The 14,817-nt window shown below is 36.1% G+C and overlaps 1 protein-coding gene across 4 annotated transcripts in view; it reads right to left on the bottom strand.

Moving 5' to 3' along the window:
* Window positions 1–1,299: 1,299 nt before the first annotated feature.
* LOC127841281 (SANT and BTB domain regulator of class switch recombination-like) overlaps window positions 1,300–14,817 on the bottom strand; it is a 32,237-nt gene continuing 18,719 nt past the window's right edge. For 3 of the 4 annotated variants that reach the window (XM_052369988.1, XM_052370000.1, XM_052369981.1), the window contains exons 17-21: window positions 14,370–14,440; window positions 13,337–13,419; window positions 8,845–8,936; window positions 7,725–7,803; window positions 1,300–1,561 (exon numbers count right to left, since the gene is read on the bottom strand). In XM_052369988.1, coding sequence (XP_052225948.1) covers window positions 7,734–7,803; window positions 8,845–8,936; window positions 13,337–13,419; window positions 14,370–14,440 — 316 coding nt within the window. In that variant the 3' untranslated portion in view covers window positions 1,300–1,561; window positions 7,725–7,733. The remainder of the gene's footprint in view (window positions 1,562–7,724; window positions 7,804–8,844; window positions 8,937–13,336; window positions 13,420–14,369; window positions 14,441–14,817) is intronic. The other variant, XM_052370011.1, reaches the window with a different exon arrangement.

The following is a 14,817-nucleotide window of genomic DNA, read 5'->3' as shown; positions in this document are numbered from 1 at the left end:
AATTCAACTGAATCTTCACACATGTGTTGGGGGTTGTTGGGTGAGGTCACTTGACAGGTTTTATTACTTTTAACTGCAATTAAGCAAAATTATTCCTCTTTTTGTACTTGGTTCAGGTCATTGTGGGACAAATCAGTGTACCTACAGGTAATCAAATGAAGAGTTACACATTTTGGGTCATTATGTGAGGTTGCAGACAAAGTTCCGTAATTCTGAACAGCAATTTAGCAGCATATTGTCCCTTGGTGCACTATTTTTCTGACCTGCATATCCAGCATGGGATGGTAATCAACAGAAATGTACATCATCATCATACTATCAATGCGGATTAATAGTCAAAAGTGCTGTATTGGGACAGCGCTTGTAAATAATCTGACCACAAACATTAACCATCAGGAGACCACATGTAGCATTTAACACATCTTTTTAACGTCACAGTTTGAGGTCAAAGATGGCCATTAAAGAGATTGTCTGGATGGAAACTCTTATTCAAGAGCTGTTTTCAAAATACTTGACCACAGATGTCCGCCATGAGAATACAATGCGTGACAAGTTCAATCTGTGTTCCTACCCAAATATGTCATGATAAAAACTTCACAATGGTTTAATTTTGTCATAGAACCTCTTGTCTGGACTCTAACCTTGTAATTTGTTTTAACCTATTTATTTTAGCTCAATTGCATAGAAAGCCTACGGTTAATTTCAAACGCTCTCTAGTCTGTTTCCGGGGACTGGAACCAGTACTTGGCGTCCATGGGGGAAATCTAAAGAACGCTTTCATAGTGAGGATCAAACCAGTGATCTCCCGATGGCTATACAGACACCATATCCACTTCATCACTGCGACCTTCTTTGTTATTCACCATGCTATGTCAGAACAGCACACCACAAAGGTTCTTCATGAGGAGACAATGTGTTGCTTGATAAATCTGTATCAGTACTCTTTAAAGTTCAAAATCAGACTTAAAAATCACAGGTTAAATTTTTCCAAATAACACTCTGTAACGTAAAAATACTTAATGAACTTCTAAAATTTACCACGCACGTTCACAATGTTTAGACGTTCATATATAACAACGGTATACATATCAAATTCCTTTATAAAGTTCAAAGGTTAAAGTTTGCTACAGAACAGCTTGTCCTGCCTTTAACTTATAATTCATCATGCAATTTATAAAAATAAACCTCTAACGCTAACACGTTTTTTTTCTTCATATCTGTGAATTATCACATTTAGTCAGTTTTTATTTTAATTTCTATTTTTAAGTTGGACATTACAAACATGAAAATGAATCATCATAAATCAAACATTGAATATAAAAGCAACAATATACAAAAATAAAATAAATAAATTACATTTACACTGCATGGAAATCTATATTGATAATTTATGCTCATGTTTTGAGTGGGTTCACATGTAGTTCATTTTCGATAAATAGTACTGAGAGCAATCTAGATTTTGAACTGTCGGCACGTATGTCATTAGTATCACATAGTGAGTATCTTTCACATCTTTCATTAGACTATGGAAGAACGGATCTGTGTCAGTCTTGAGCGATTCCTGAAACAAAAATGGACAGCTTTTATTTTTGGTATTTGGCTTTGTTTCTAAGATCAATAAAATACAGTTCCCTTTGTATTTAAATTCAATGGCATAATATATCTAACCATAGCTATCCACCATAAACAGGTAATAAAAAGCACTTGAATATGAATATAAATAGCAAGAGATATAGATTGCAAATATCTGTTATAATAATGCTTCTACAGTGTGAACTTTATGAAATTACATTTTTGTACATATACATATTGTTATCGGCAGTTCAGTTAATGTGCAACCTTATACAATTCCCTGTGCAAAGTTCATAAAAGATAGTCTCAAAACAAAACTGCATCTATCAAATTACCAAAAGACCCAGTGCCAAACGTATATATAGTCCTTAGACAGAACTGCTTACTGTCTTAATTTACAACAGTCATGCCGAATAAAGTCTTTGCATTCTTTAAAATAAATGGGTGATACAATTAGTTAATGCTAACTACTTGTTTTAATCTTGTTTGTCCAGCATTATGCAAAAAAGGGTCTTATGCCAATTGTGCATGCGTAGCACCATACCAGCCTGCACAACAGGGCAATCTGGTCAGGAGCTACCCTGTCTGCTTGTGAGAGCACAAAAGATTGCATCACGATAGCTGACAGTATAGCTCGACTTTGTCGAAGAGCAGGCTGGGCTAGAGCTAAACTAACATCTGGCAAAAGACCCATTTAAGTATGACACAGCTTATTTAAGATTGACTGTGCTGAAGTATTGATTAATTAAGCAACAATTTAAAGCCTTCAATTAGGAACCAATATTGCCTGATGTCTTTGAAATAAACATTCAACAGTTTTCCAAGTGGAAAATTAATCTTGCAACATGCTGCACAGAGTTTGAACTTCATAGTCATTCAACTATTTTACTTGTTTATTCCAGGATTTGATTATAATTTTATTTGGTAGTTAACTTAATATCACAAATTAATAACTGAGCAGATAAAAGAGCAGGAGTTTAAAAACGTTTTTAAATAAAATGTTAGTATTACTGAACAGTAAAGAAATCAATCTTAATGAGATCTATGAATTAAAAGGTAATATGAAAGAAAATGACTTAAAAGTTTATTTTATTTGTGTACGGTTTAAATAATGAGGATAAAGCCAAACAGAGACAAGGGCTGTTTGTAAAACATGCATGCCCCCCTATATGGGCTATAAGTTGTAGTAGCAGCCATTGTGTGAATACGTTTTTTGTCACTGAATACGTTTTTTGTCACTGTGAATGGTGGTGGTGATGGTGGTGGTGGTGATGGTGATGGTGGTGGTAGCAGAAAAAATAGTAGTAGTAGTAGTAGTAGTAGTAGTAGTAGTAGTAGTAGTAGTAGTAGTAGAAGTAGTAGTAGTAGTAGTAGTAGTAGTAGTAGTAGTAGTAGTAGTAGTAGTAGTAGTAGTAGTAGTAGAGTAGTAGTAGAAGTAGTAGTAGTTGTAGTAGTAGTAGTAGTAGAAGTAGTAGTAGTAGTAGTAGTAGTAGTAGTAGTAGCAGTAGTAGTAGTAGTAATAGAGTAGTAGTAGTAGTAGGTGGTGGTAGCAAAAGAAATAGTAGTAGTAGTAGTAGTAGTAGTAGTAGTAGAAGTAGTAGTAGAAGTAGTAGTAGTAGTAGTAGTAGTAGTAGTAGTAGTAGTAGTAGTAGTAGAAGTAGTAGTAGTAGAAGTAGTAGTAGTAGTAGTAGTAGTAGTAGTAGTAGTAGTCACTGAATACGTTTTTTGTCACTGTGAATGGTGGTGGTGGTGGTGGTGATGGTGGTGGTGGTGGTGGTAGCAGAAAAAATAGTAGTAGTAGTAGTAGTAGTAGTAGTAGTAGTAGTAGTAGTAGTAGTAGTAGTAGAAGTAGTAGTAGTTGTAGTAGTAGTAGTAGAAGTAGTAGTAGTAGTAGTAGTAGTAGTAGTAGTAGTAGTAGTAGTAGTAGTAGTAGTAGCAGTAGTAGTAGTAGTAGTAGTAATAGAGTAGTAGTAGTAGTAGGTGGTTGTGGTGGTAGCAAAAGAAATAGTAGTAGTAGTAGTAGTAGTAGTAGTAGTAGTAGTAGTAGTAGTAGAAGTAGTAGTAGTAGTAGTAGTAGTAGTAGTAGTAGTAGTAGAAGTAGTAGTAGTAGTAGTAGTAGTAGTAGTAGTAGTAGTAGAGCAGTAGTAGAAGTAGTAGTAGTAGTAGTAGTAGTAGTAGTAGTAGTAGTAGTAGTAGTAGTAGTAGTAGTAGTAGTAGTAGTAGTAGAGTAGTAGTAGTAGTAGTAGTAGTAGTAGTAGTAGTAGTAGCAGTAGAAGTAGTAGTAGTAGTAGTAGTAGTAGTAGTAGTAGAAGTAGTAGTAGTAGTAGTAGTAGCAGCAGCAGCAGCAGCAGCAGTAGTAGCAGTAGTAGTAGTAGTAGAAGTAGTAGTAGTAGTAGTATGCATTACAAAAATGCAGTTAGCCTTACATTTGGTAAAATTTAAATATATTACAAGGGAGGCAAATCTGTAACAATAAATTTAAACTTATTGCATTTGTTTCCCCTGTAGTGTATTACCTCCCCTGTCCTGCTTATATTTATATTAATCAACAAAATTTAACATAAACACAATATTTAATATACAAAATATACAAAAAATCTCATATTCTGATAATATTTTTACTGATCCACTGTATTTTACTAAAAGGATGATGTTTCCAGGCTTCCTGAAAAGGCCGGTCCTCCGGTCTTGTCCGGCAAAATTCTTTACGGTCCGGCGAAGTTTCTAATATTGCCGGTCCTTGTGACAGGCAAAAAAAATGACTTAATACCGAAAAGTCATACTAGCCAAAAGAACGATAACACCCAATTAGAATAACTCTTCGTTAGTTTCGAGCCTTTTTGTAATTAAGAACACTATCGCGTCACTAGTTCTTAGGAGTGCTCTCCTTTTTTTTTTTTTTTTTTTTGAGAACGTCAATTTGATTGGTCCGATTATTACCATCTATCCATTAACAAAGGTTGTAACAAAAAACTACACATGAACAAAATGTCGTTGCTAACGTACTTCGATGGTGCCAACATATCAAAGGATAATGGCAGACAAATGTACAGAGTCAGAGGCCCCATCCACTGTGACCACATCGTCAGCGTCTGTGGTCATCGAACCAGGACCGTCACCAAGTATTGTCAAGTCTGTGCCAACCGTACAGCAGCCTCACTTTATGGACAATGACATCGCAATACTGTGTGAAGACGACACAGATTGTGATTCGGATGATTGTGTTGACTTTCAAGACGAAGAATGCAACACCAATCTTGTTATGTCATTTTGTTCTGAGTATAATTAGAAAGTGTTTTTCGTTTTAATCTATCAAGTGTACTGAAACACAGGCTGCACATTGTTTGTTATAAATATGAGTTTAACTTTACTAAATTCTTCAGTTATAAACTCACGCTGTTCGGACAGGTGAATTTTTGTCCGGACAGGCAAACTTTTCCAGCAGCCTGTCCTGTTGACAGGCACCTTTTGGGACTTTTCAGGAAGCCTGTGTTTCATTGGACTGATAATTATAGATTTTGGATTACAGACCAGTTGCTTCAGTAATATTGTTCAGAGTGTGCCCTGTTGGCCGCGTATGCATTCTAAAATTATCATTCAAAAAACCATTTTACTATTTCGAGTCACCGTGACCTTGACCTTTGACCTAGTGACCTCAAAATCAATAGGGGGTCATCTGCTAGTCATGATCAATGTACCTATGAAGTTTCATGATCCTAGGCACAAGCGTTCTTGAGTTATCGTCTGACAACCACCTGGTGGACGGACAGACCGACCGACCGACAGACCGACCGACAGACCGACATGAGCAAAGTAATATACCCCCTCCTCTTCGAAGGGGGGCATAAATATCAATGACTAGCACTTAAATAAAGAGGCAGGCCATGCATGAAACTGGGAGTGGCTGGATCATTAAGCAACATAATTGTTTAACAAATAGAAAATAACTGTTCAGCATTTTTTATAGGACAATTTAAAAAAAGAATTTATATATATCTTGTATAAATTGAAAAGTTTCACTGGTAATGTACACACATTAATATTAAACATATACACATTTCAATAAACAGAACACAAAATAAATAACAGCAGTTTTCTACTAATACAGCACTGTTAAAAGGTCACCAGGCATAACTAAATGCTCACGAGTGAGCTATTGCGGTAAACTTTTAGCTTGATATTGCACCAGAGACCATATTTTCAAACCAATCTTTATGAAACTTGCTCAGAATGTTTATCTTAAAAATACATGTACTTTGGCTGAGTATGATTGTGGGCGACATGCATCTTGAAACTAGGTCACCACGTCATATTGAAGAAAAGAAATGTTATCACTGTAGAGCTGAAGAGGACACATATGACTGAATTGTGATGAAACTTGGTAAGCATAATTCAAATCCGGGTTATATGCTTCAATTTTTTTTTTACACAAGGTCAAAGCTAAAAAAAAAAGGCTGTTTGTAAAACATGCATGCCCCACATAAGGGCTGTCAGTTGTAGTGGCAGCCATTGTGTGAATACGTTTTTTGTCACTGTGACCTTGACCTAGTGACCTGAAAGTCAATAGGGGTCATCTGCCAGTCATGATCAATGTACCTATTAAGTTTCATGATCCTAGGCCTAATTATTATTGAGTTATCAGGAAACCATTTTAGTGTTTCGAGTCACTGTGACCTTGACCTAGTGACCTGAAAATTAATAGGGGTAATCTGCCAGTCATGATCAATGCACCTTTGAAGTTTCATGATCCTAGGCGTAAGCATTCTTGAGTTATCATCCGGAAACCATTTTACTATTTCAGGTCAATGTGACCTTTGACCTAGTGACCTGAAATCAATAGGGGTAATCTGCAAGTCATGATCAATGTACCTATGAAGTTTCATGATCCTAGGCGTAAGCGTTCTTGAGTTATCATCCGGAAACCATTTTACTATTTTGGGTCACTGTGACCTTGACCTTTGACCTAGTGACCTGAAAATCAATAGGAGTTATCTGCGAGTCATGATCAATGTACCTATGAAGTTTCATAATCCTAGGCGTAAGCGTTCTTGAGTTATCATCTGAAAACCATTTTATTACTTCGAGTCACTGTGAACTTGACCTTTGACCTAGTGACCTTAAAATCAATAGGGGTCATCTACAAGTCATGATCAATGTACCTATGAAGTTTCATGATCCTAGGCCAAAGCGTTCTTGAGTTATCATCCGAAAACCATATGGTGGACGGACTTACGGATAGACCGACATGTGCAAAACAATATACCCCCTCTTCTTCGAAGGGGGCATAAAAACATAACCAATAAAGAGGCCATCTTCATGACTTTTGGTGGAACTTTCTCTCAATATTTATCTAGAAAATATCTAGGCCCTGTTTTAATCTTTGTCATGTGTGTCAAAAAATTATTTCATCAGGTCAAAACTGAGAAAAACCTTTTTAACTACTCTAGAGGCCACATTTATGATTCAATCTTGGTGATATTTGGTAGGAATACTTGACAATGTCTCAAATCTTACAAAAACCTTGTTGCAACTCTATAAGCCACATAAAACCTTGTCAGAAATTGTATCTTTTATCTTGGACCAATTGGGTCACATGTGCTAAAAGATTAGGTCACCAAGTCAAATTTTACAACAACCTTGTTAACACTTAAGGCTTCATTTAAGACTCAAACATTGTTAGAATGTCGATCTTGACGATTCGTTGTTCACATTTGAATCTGGGTCACATGTGTTCAGAAACTTGGTCATCCAGTCATAATTTGAAATTTTAACCTTAAACTCGGTGCTTAAAGGCCATCACGGTGCTCTAATTTTGTATGTACATTTTTTTTTTGCTACTATAATTATTCAATGATGGTCTATTAGTTGTTACATTGTAAACCCCGCAAACACCAGTATAAAATTGTCTTCTAAATGTTGATTCTACAGCAAACAATGTTTTAACAAACCATGTGGGTATTTGTTTAATAACACATGCATCTACCTAACTGAAAAGAATGATTATTGATATGAAGCCATGCACTCGTTCAGTCATCATCAAGCTGGGAATATTGGCGGAGAAATGAGAGAAAACGCCCCATAAAAGACTTGCGATTGATGATAACAGAATGACTACAATAAATGAAAAGCTAAAGATGCAAACATTGGTGAACCTGTGTGGTCTACACCCCTGACAAAGCTCGCTTGTCTTTTCTTGAAGGCAGTGTATGGTAAGTGTTACTGCGACTAAGTCTGTGACAAAACAAACAGATTGAGATAGCATGCACTCGATCCGTGTATACACATTCAGACAAATGTGTAGATGAAGAAACTTTTTCTACTAGAATTATGCCTTAGATACCCCAGCCTACCACTTTTTTACTCGTTTAACATGCTTGTGATAAGCATGGTTTATGATTGTCAGTAAGAAAAAACATGTTATTTATCTGCATTTTCAGTTAAAACTTAAACAATTCATGTGTGACATACATACCATTTTTAAAACTTCCAAACATTTCTATTTCAATTTGAAATAAGGGTTGATACATATTTTTTACACATTTCTATATTGTTGGATAATTCAATATTTTAAGTCTGTATAAGCCATGACACGAATTATTACATGAACATGACTTAATATCATTTGGCAATCAAACAAACATTTAAATGATTGCTTTATCGCAAAATAGTATGATGACAGTATACATGTACAAACAGAAACCATAAAACTAAAATAAGAATTGATTGGCAAAACTTTATCAAGCAGTTTTCACATTCAAAATGTACACATTCAGTTTGAGCTGTGTGTTTTAAAGCGTACACAGAGATGTTCTCTGATGTACATAGGCATCGAAGTACACTATCTTTTCAGAAAGCCTATTAAAAGTGACATTAAACAGTTTGTTTAAATTCAAAGATAAACTCGAGGAAGTTCAAAAGCATATAACCTGAAAATCTAGACCTTGATAAATGGGAAGTCAAACAAACATGATACTTTCCTGATCATAGGACATCATAAATAACCTATGTGAACATAAGGCTAAAAACAATATATGTTGACAGTAGTTTGTCCAATTGATTTCATTAACAAGTACTTTCAGAATCTGCCTTGTTAAGCTAGATGAAGTTCATCAGATTATTCATGTGGAGTTGATATATTTTAACAAAACAAAAAGCACATTGGCCTGCATATCTGAGTCATGCAAATTTTGTGAACACAAGGCCCGGCTGCAAACTGACACCCCCACCCCCTATGCACAGATAACTCTGTGTTGCCATGACAACATGGGTTACCTGAGCTGGGCCTGGGCCTGCTGGCGGGCTTGCTGCTGCAGGTACTGGGTCTTCCACTGCGACTCAAGGCGACAGAACACGCCACCAATATGCTGCAAAACATATGGTAACAAAAACAAGAGGGCCATGATGGCCCTGAATCGCTCACCTGACTCATTAAGATCAGATGAAAACTATGACCTCTATTGTCTACACAATGTTTTTCTATGATTTGACCTAGTGACCTAGTTCCTGACTCTAGATGACCCAAATACAATCCCAATCCAGATTTCATCAAGATAAACATTCTGACCACAGTTCATAAATATTGGATGAAAACTGTGACCTCTATTGTCAACAAAAGGTTTTTCTATTTATTTGACCTAGATTTTTACCCCAGATGACCCAAATACAATCCCACCCAGATTTCATCAAGAATTCTGACCAAATTTCATAAAGGTTGGATGAAAACTGTGATCTCTAATGTCTACACAAGGTTTTTCTATTATTTGACCTAGTGACCTAGTTTTTGACCCCAGATGACCCAAATAAAATCCCAACCCAGATTTCATCAAGATAAACATTCTGATCAAATTTCATAAAGATTGGAGGAAAACTGTGACCTCTATTGTCTACAGAAGGTTGTTCTATTATTTGACCTAGTGACCTTGTTTTTGACCCCAGATGACCCAAATACAATCCCAAACCGGATTTCATCAAGATAAACATTTTGACCAAATTTCATCAAGATTGGATGCAAACTGTGACCTCTACTGTCTACACAAACAAATTGTTGACGGACGGACGCACGGACACACGCAGGCACGCACAACGGACGCCGGACATCACACGATCACATAAGCTCACCGTGTCACTTCATGACAGGTGACCTAAAAATATGTGTCGGAGATAAACATGAACAGTTGTGGTTAAAATCCCATAGAAACAAGGGCTGTTTGTAAAACATGCATGCCCCCCTATATGGGCTATAAGTTGTAGTAGCAGCCATTGTGTGAATACGTTTTTTGTCACTGTGAATGGTGGTGGTGTGGTGGTGGTGGTGGTGGTGGTGGTGGTGTAGTTAGTAGTAGTAGTATAGTAGTAGTAGTAGTAGTAGTAGTAGTAGTAGTTAGTAGTAGTAGTAGTAGTAGTAGTAGTAGTAGACAAGTAGTAGTAGTAGTAGTAGTAGTAGAAGTAGTAGTAGAGAAGTAGTAGATAGAAGTGTAGTGTAGTAGTAGTAGTAGTAGTAGTAGTTGTGGTAGTAGTAGTAGAAGTAGTAGTAGTAGTAGAAGTGGTTAAAGTAGTAGTAGTAGTGGCAGTAGTAGTAGAAGTAGTAAGTAATGGTTGGGTGGTGGTGGTGGTGGTGGTGGTGTGTGGTGGTGTGGGTCGTTGGTGGTGGTAGTAGTAGTAGTAGTAGTAGTAGTGTAGTAGTAGTAGAAGTAGTAGTACTAGTAGTAGTAGTAGAAGTAGTAGTAGTAGTGTAGTAGTAGTAGTAGTAGTAGTAGTAGTAGTAGTAGTCGTAGTAGTAGTAGTAGTATAGTAGTAGTAGTAGTAGTAGTAGTAGTAGTAGTAGTTGTAGTAGCAGTAGCAGTAGCAGAAGCAGTAGCAGCATTACAAGACCAATACTTAAGAATGATCAAATGGGAAAAGGTAACCTAGCACTGGCAGTAAATATGGGGCTCATTTACAGGTCAGATTTGGAATCTCTGCTGAAAAATGAGATTTTGAATGAATTAAAGGGAGGCAAATCTGTAATAAAAAGAACATGCATAAACCGTAGTTGTTTCCCTTGTTTGAACCATGCTAAATCCTTACAAGTTTGGAAAGAATTGGATGAAAAATTTGGACTTTATTGCATAAACACCATTTTCTCAATTCAAGGGGAGGTAATTCTGTACTTCATGGACCAATAATGCTCATTTTTTGTAGGGTTCGTGTCCTCATTGATATAAAGACACTGTGCAAATTTGGAAAGGATCGGACCAAAAATGTGGAAGATTTTTGAAAGTTTTCACAAAATAGGCAAAAACGAATAAACATGCAAAGTTCAACGAGCTCCTGCGGCCATGTTTTTTGACGAATCAAATTTCTTTGAACAACTTTTTCAGGGGAGCCTTCAAAGGTCATCCCTGTGAATTTTTTTGAAAATCTGATGAGCGGTTTCTGACAAGAAGATTTTTTAAGGTTTTTACCATATATGGTCATGGCGGCCATCTTGGTTATGTGATCAAATTTTTTTTAACAATTCTTTTGTCCCATGACCTAGGGATGCTCCACATGAAATTTAGTTGAAATTGGCTCAATGGTTTAGAAGAAGAAGATGTTTACAAATTGTTTACAGACAGACAGACAGACGGACGGATGGCCGGACGCCGGACGGTGAGTGATCACAATAGGTGAGCTAACAATAAGAAGGCTGTATAAGAGATCTAGACTTACATTAAATAACGATTTTTCCAACATTTGCTAGTTGTACTTATGAAAAATGTGTATTTTAAGATATACCAGTATGTATTTTAATTTTATGCTACTTTCTAGTACCTGTAGGCTTTCAAAGTCAGGCTTGGATGTCAATCTTTATTTAACCAAATCCTTACACTGGATCTGAAGGAATCTTACAAAAGGTCCAGGTTCAAACAACCTTTCAAACAATATTGGATGAGTGCCCCAAAATAATGCACTTTGTCTGTGGATCAGTGACATTGTGAACATGGGAACAAGAAAATCAGGCAACAACAGCCTGAAAGTTCAACAGACAAGACTGACTTGACCATATGAGCCTTGTTCTGAAAAAAAAATGGACTTAATGCATGTGCGTAAAGTGTCGTCCTAGATTAGCCTGTCCAGTCAGCACAGGCTAATCAAGGACAACACTTTCCGCTTTTATGGTATTTTTAGTTTCAAGGAAGTACCTTCTTACAGAAAATCAAGTTTAGGCGGAAAGTGTGCGGACTGCACAGGCTCATCTGGGACGATACTTTACGCACATGCATTAAGCCCAGTTTTCTCAGAACAAGGCACATATGTGCACATCCCCTTGGTAAAGGAACATGGATAACAAATGTCATTAATGATCTTGCACAACACAAGAATGTCCTACTTTTCAACAGAAGATCAAGAAATCTCTCATACTCATTATAGTGTAATGATCTCAGGCTGATGAGCATACCCACCATATTAGGGTACTGCATATAAACCTTCATCAAATGTCCAATCATTAGTTCCTGAGATCTTCTGCAGAAACGAGCAATTCTTCATCAAACTTCCTATTATTAAACAAAGAACCATCACTCCTTGAAAAATTATTGGATAAGAATGACGTTACGATATGCGCATTTCCATCCTATGAGGATAAAGCATATAACGTTTCATCAAACTTAGATCAATTAATTCAAGATTTTACTCAGAAACAAGAACAAGAGGGTATAAATACTCCTATGTGGGTTACCTGAGACATGAAACTAACCTTTTATGTGTAGATTTTGTGATGTTTGTGTAATAACTGGATTATATCTAGGTATTTACTCTGCATGACACAGACTTATGTGTGGTCTGACAGTATTAACAAGAGCACAGCACAACGGGTGCCAACGCTCGGCTGCGGGTGCATTTTTGAATAAATGAAAGCTTGTCAGAATTTTTTTTTAGAGGTCACAGTGACCTTGACCTTTGACCTAGTGACCCCAAATGGGTGTGGCATGTAGAAATCATTAAGGTGCATCCACATATAAAGTTTCAAAGTTGTAGGTGGAAGCACTTTAATTTTAGAGCCAATGTAAAGGTTTTAGCACGACGCCGGCGGACGGTTGATGGGGGACGACGAGCTGGCTATGACAATGCCTCGGGTTTTCTCCGAAAACAGCCGAGCTAAAAATGAAGTTTTTTCTGTAAACAAGTATACCCTTAAATTTGACCCTAGGGCATGATTTAAACAAACTTTGTAGAGGACCACCATACAATATCGCACATCTAATATTAAATTAATGACCCTTGCTGTTTCAAAGAATAAGATTTTAAAAGTTACTTACTATGTAAGTCAATATATAAAATGTGACCCCTGGGTCATCATGGTTAGTTTTGATCCTAGGGGCATGATTTGAACAAATTAAGAAGAGAAGAACTATTATATGTTACACACCAAATATCAAATCTTGATTTCAATTTCAACGCATTCTCTAGAAAATGAACACACTGCGGTGTCTACTATTCAAATGACATGTGTAGATTAACCATGTATTGTGTAATTTGCTGTATCTTCTTAAAACCAGATTACAGTCACAACATTTGTAATATTGGAAATACTGCATCATTATGTTTTCCAGTGTGTATGATTATGCTACCAACCTAATATACTTGCGACATGCTTTTGACAGAGAAAAGGAAATTCATCCAGACCCCCTTTACCAAGGCTCTCTTGCACTTTAAAACAAGATAAAGACTTTTTCACATTTAAATGTTTGTATTAAAAGTTATTTGGTAAGTCTTTGAAAATTGAAATTGAACATGCACTCACTTCCTTTTTTGGGCGTTCTAGTTTTTCTGGATTGAGTCTCAGTTTGGTCAGATAGACACGTATTTCCTTCATTCTACGCATATCTGTATTGAAAAAAAAAATACATGTGAACTCATGTCAAAACATTTAACTCAGTGCTGGAACCGAATTTTGAAGGCCTTTGCAAACAGTTTGGATCCAGATCAGGATCCAAACTGTTTGTTATTCTGATAGTATTCTTTGAAAAAAAAAAAGAAAATGCTAATTTTTGAAATTCAGCAGACGGCATTTTTGCAGTTGACAAATTTCCCAACATGCAAAGCGTTAACTACACAAGAGCTGTTCAAGTGCATTGACATCATTCAATTTTAAACACATATACATGTTCAGTTAGCAGCTTTGAAAGTGCATTTGTAAATATTGCTCAATCTTTTCATTAGACAACTCCAGATTTGGTAAACACACACATTGTATATACAATCAGGTTAGGACACTGTATAATTATTACTTTTGCCATGTTTACTATCACCTGATTGGTGTATTTAAACAGCCAACAATAATTAAGATGGTAAAGGTCAGAAGAGCTTTAATGGTTAGCTAGCTTTCACCATCCATTTCAAGGACCAAGAATACACAATATTCTTTTTTTCTGAGAACTTGTAATTCTCAATATAACATTGTAAACAAGAGATGTGTTTGTCAGAAACACAATGTCCCCTATTGCGCCACTTTGAAGCCATATATATGACCTTCGACCTTGAAGGATGACCTTGACCTTTCACCACTCAAAATGTGCAGCTCCATGAGATACACATGCATGCCAAATATCAAGTTGCTATCTTCAATAATGCAAAAGTTATTGCAAAACTTTAACCAAGGTTAAAGTTTTGGGACACATACAATGACGGACGGACAGACAGACAAAACTTTAGATAATGGCATTTGAAAGACTGCCCAATATATTTGAACATTGATAAGTTTTGCTCTTGAGTCTATTATTTATGCTTAAGTTTTTGAAAGTTTGTCCTGTATAATGGAGTGAAGACGGTCTTACCTTCTGACCTCTGAGCATCCTGGTTATATCTCATGGAGCGAGAGACATCCCACGTGTTTTTCTTCGTTTGCCTGCAATCATACCATTGTAATAGTTGTCTAGTCCTTCAGTTTAAATTATGACAAATGACACAAGAACAATGAAGTAGTACACATAAGGTAGTGTATCTGTAAAAACAATAAGTTAAATAGTATAATGTTATTAACTATTTCTGTTATTGAATTATTTTAGTAATATGATGAACTTTTTTCATCAATAAAAAAGTAATTTATTTTTAGTATTCATAATGTTGGTTTGTTATTTTTATATAAATTATTTTACTCTTGATTTATTAGAACTCAGAAGTAATGAAATCACTAAATTGGGTTAATATTATTCACTTCCTTGATGTCTATAAACTTTTTAACAACTGTAGAATCGCAAAACAAAAATTATAAAATTATTAGTC

This window comes from Dreissena polymorpha, chromosome 1 (genome assembly GCF_020536995.1).
Source record: "Dreissena polymorpha isolate Duluth1 chromosome 1, UMN_Dpol_1.0, whole genome shotgun sequence".
Taxonomy (NCBI): domain Eukaryota; kingdom Metazoa; phylum Mollusca; class Bivalvia; order Myida; family Dreissenidae; genus Dreissena; species Dreissena polymorpha.
The sequence above is the reverse complement of the archived record's forward strand: the minus strand, read 5'-3'. Positions and strand labels throughout refer to the sequence as shown.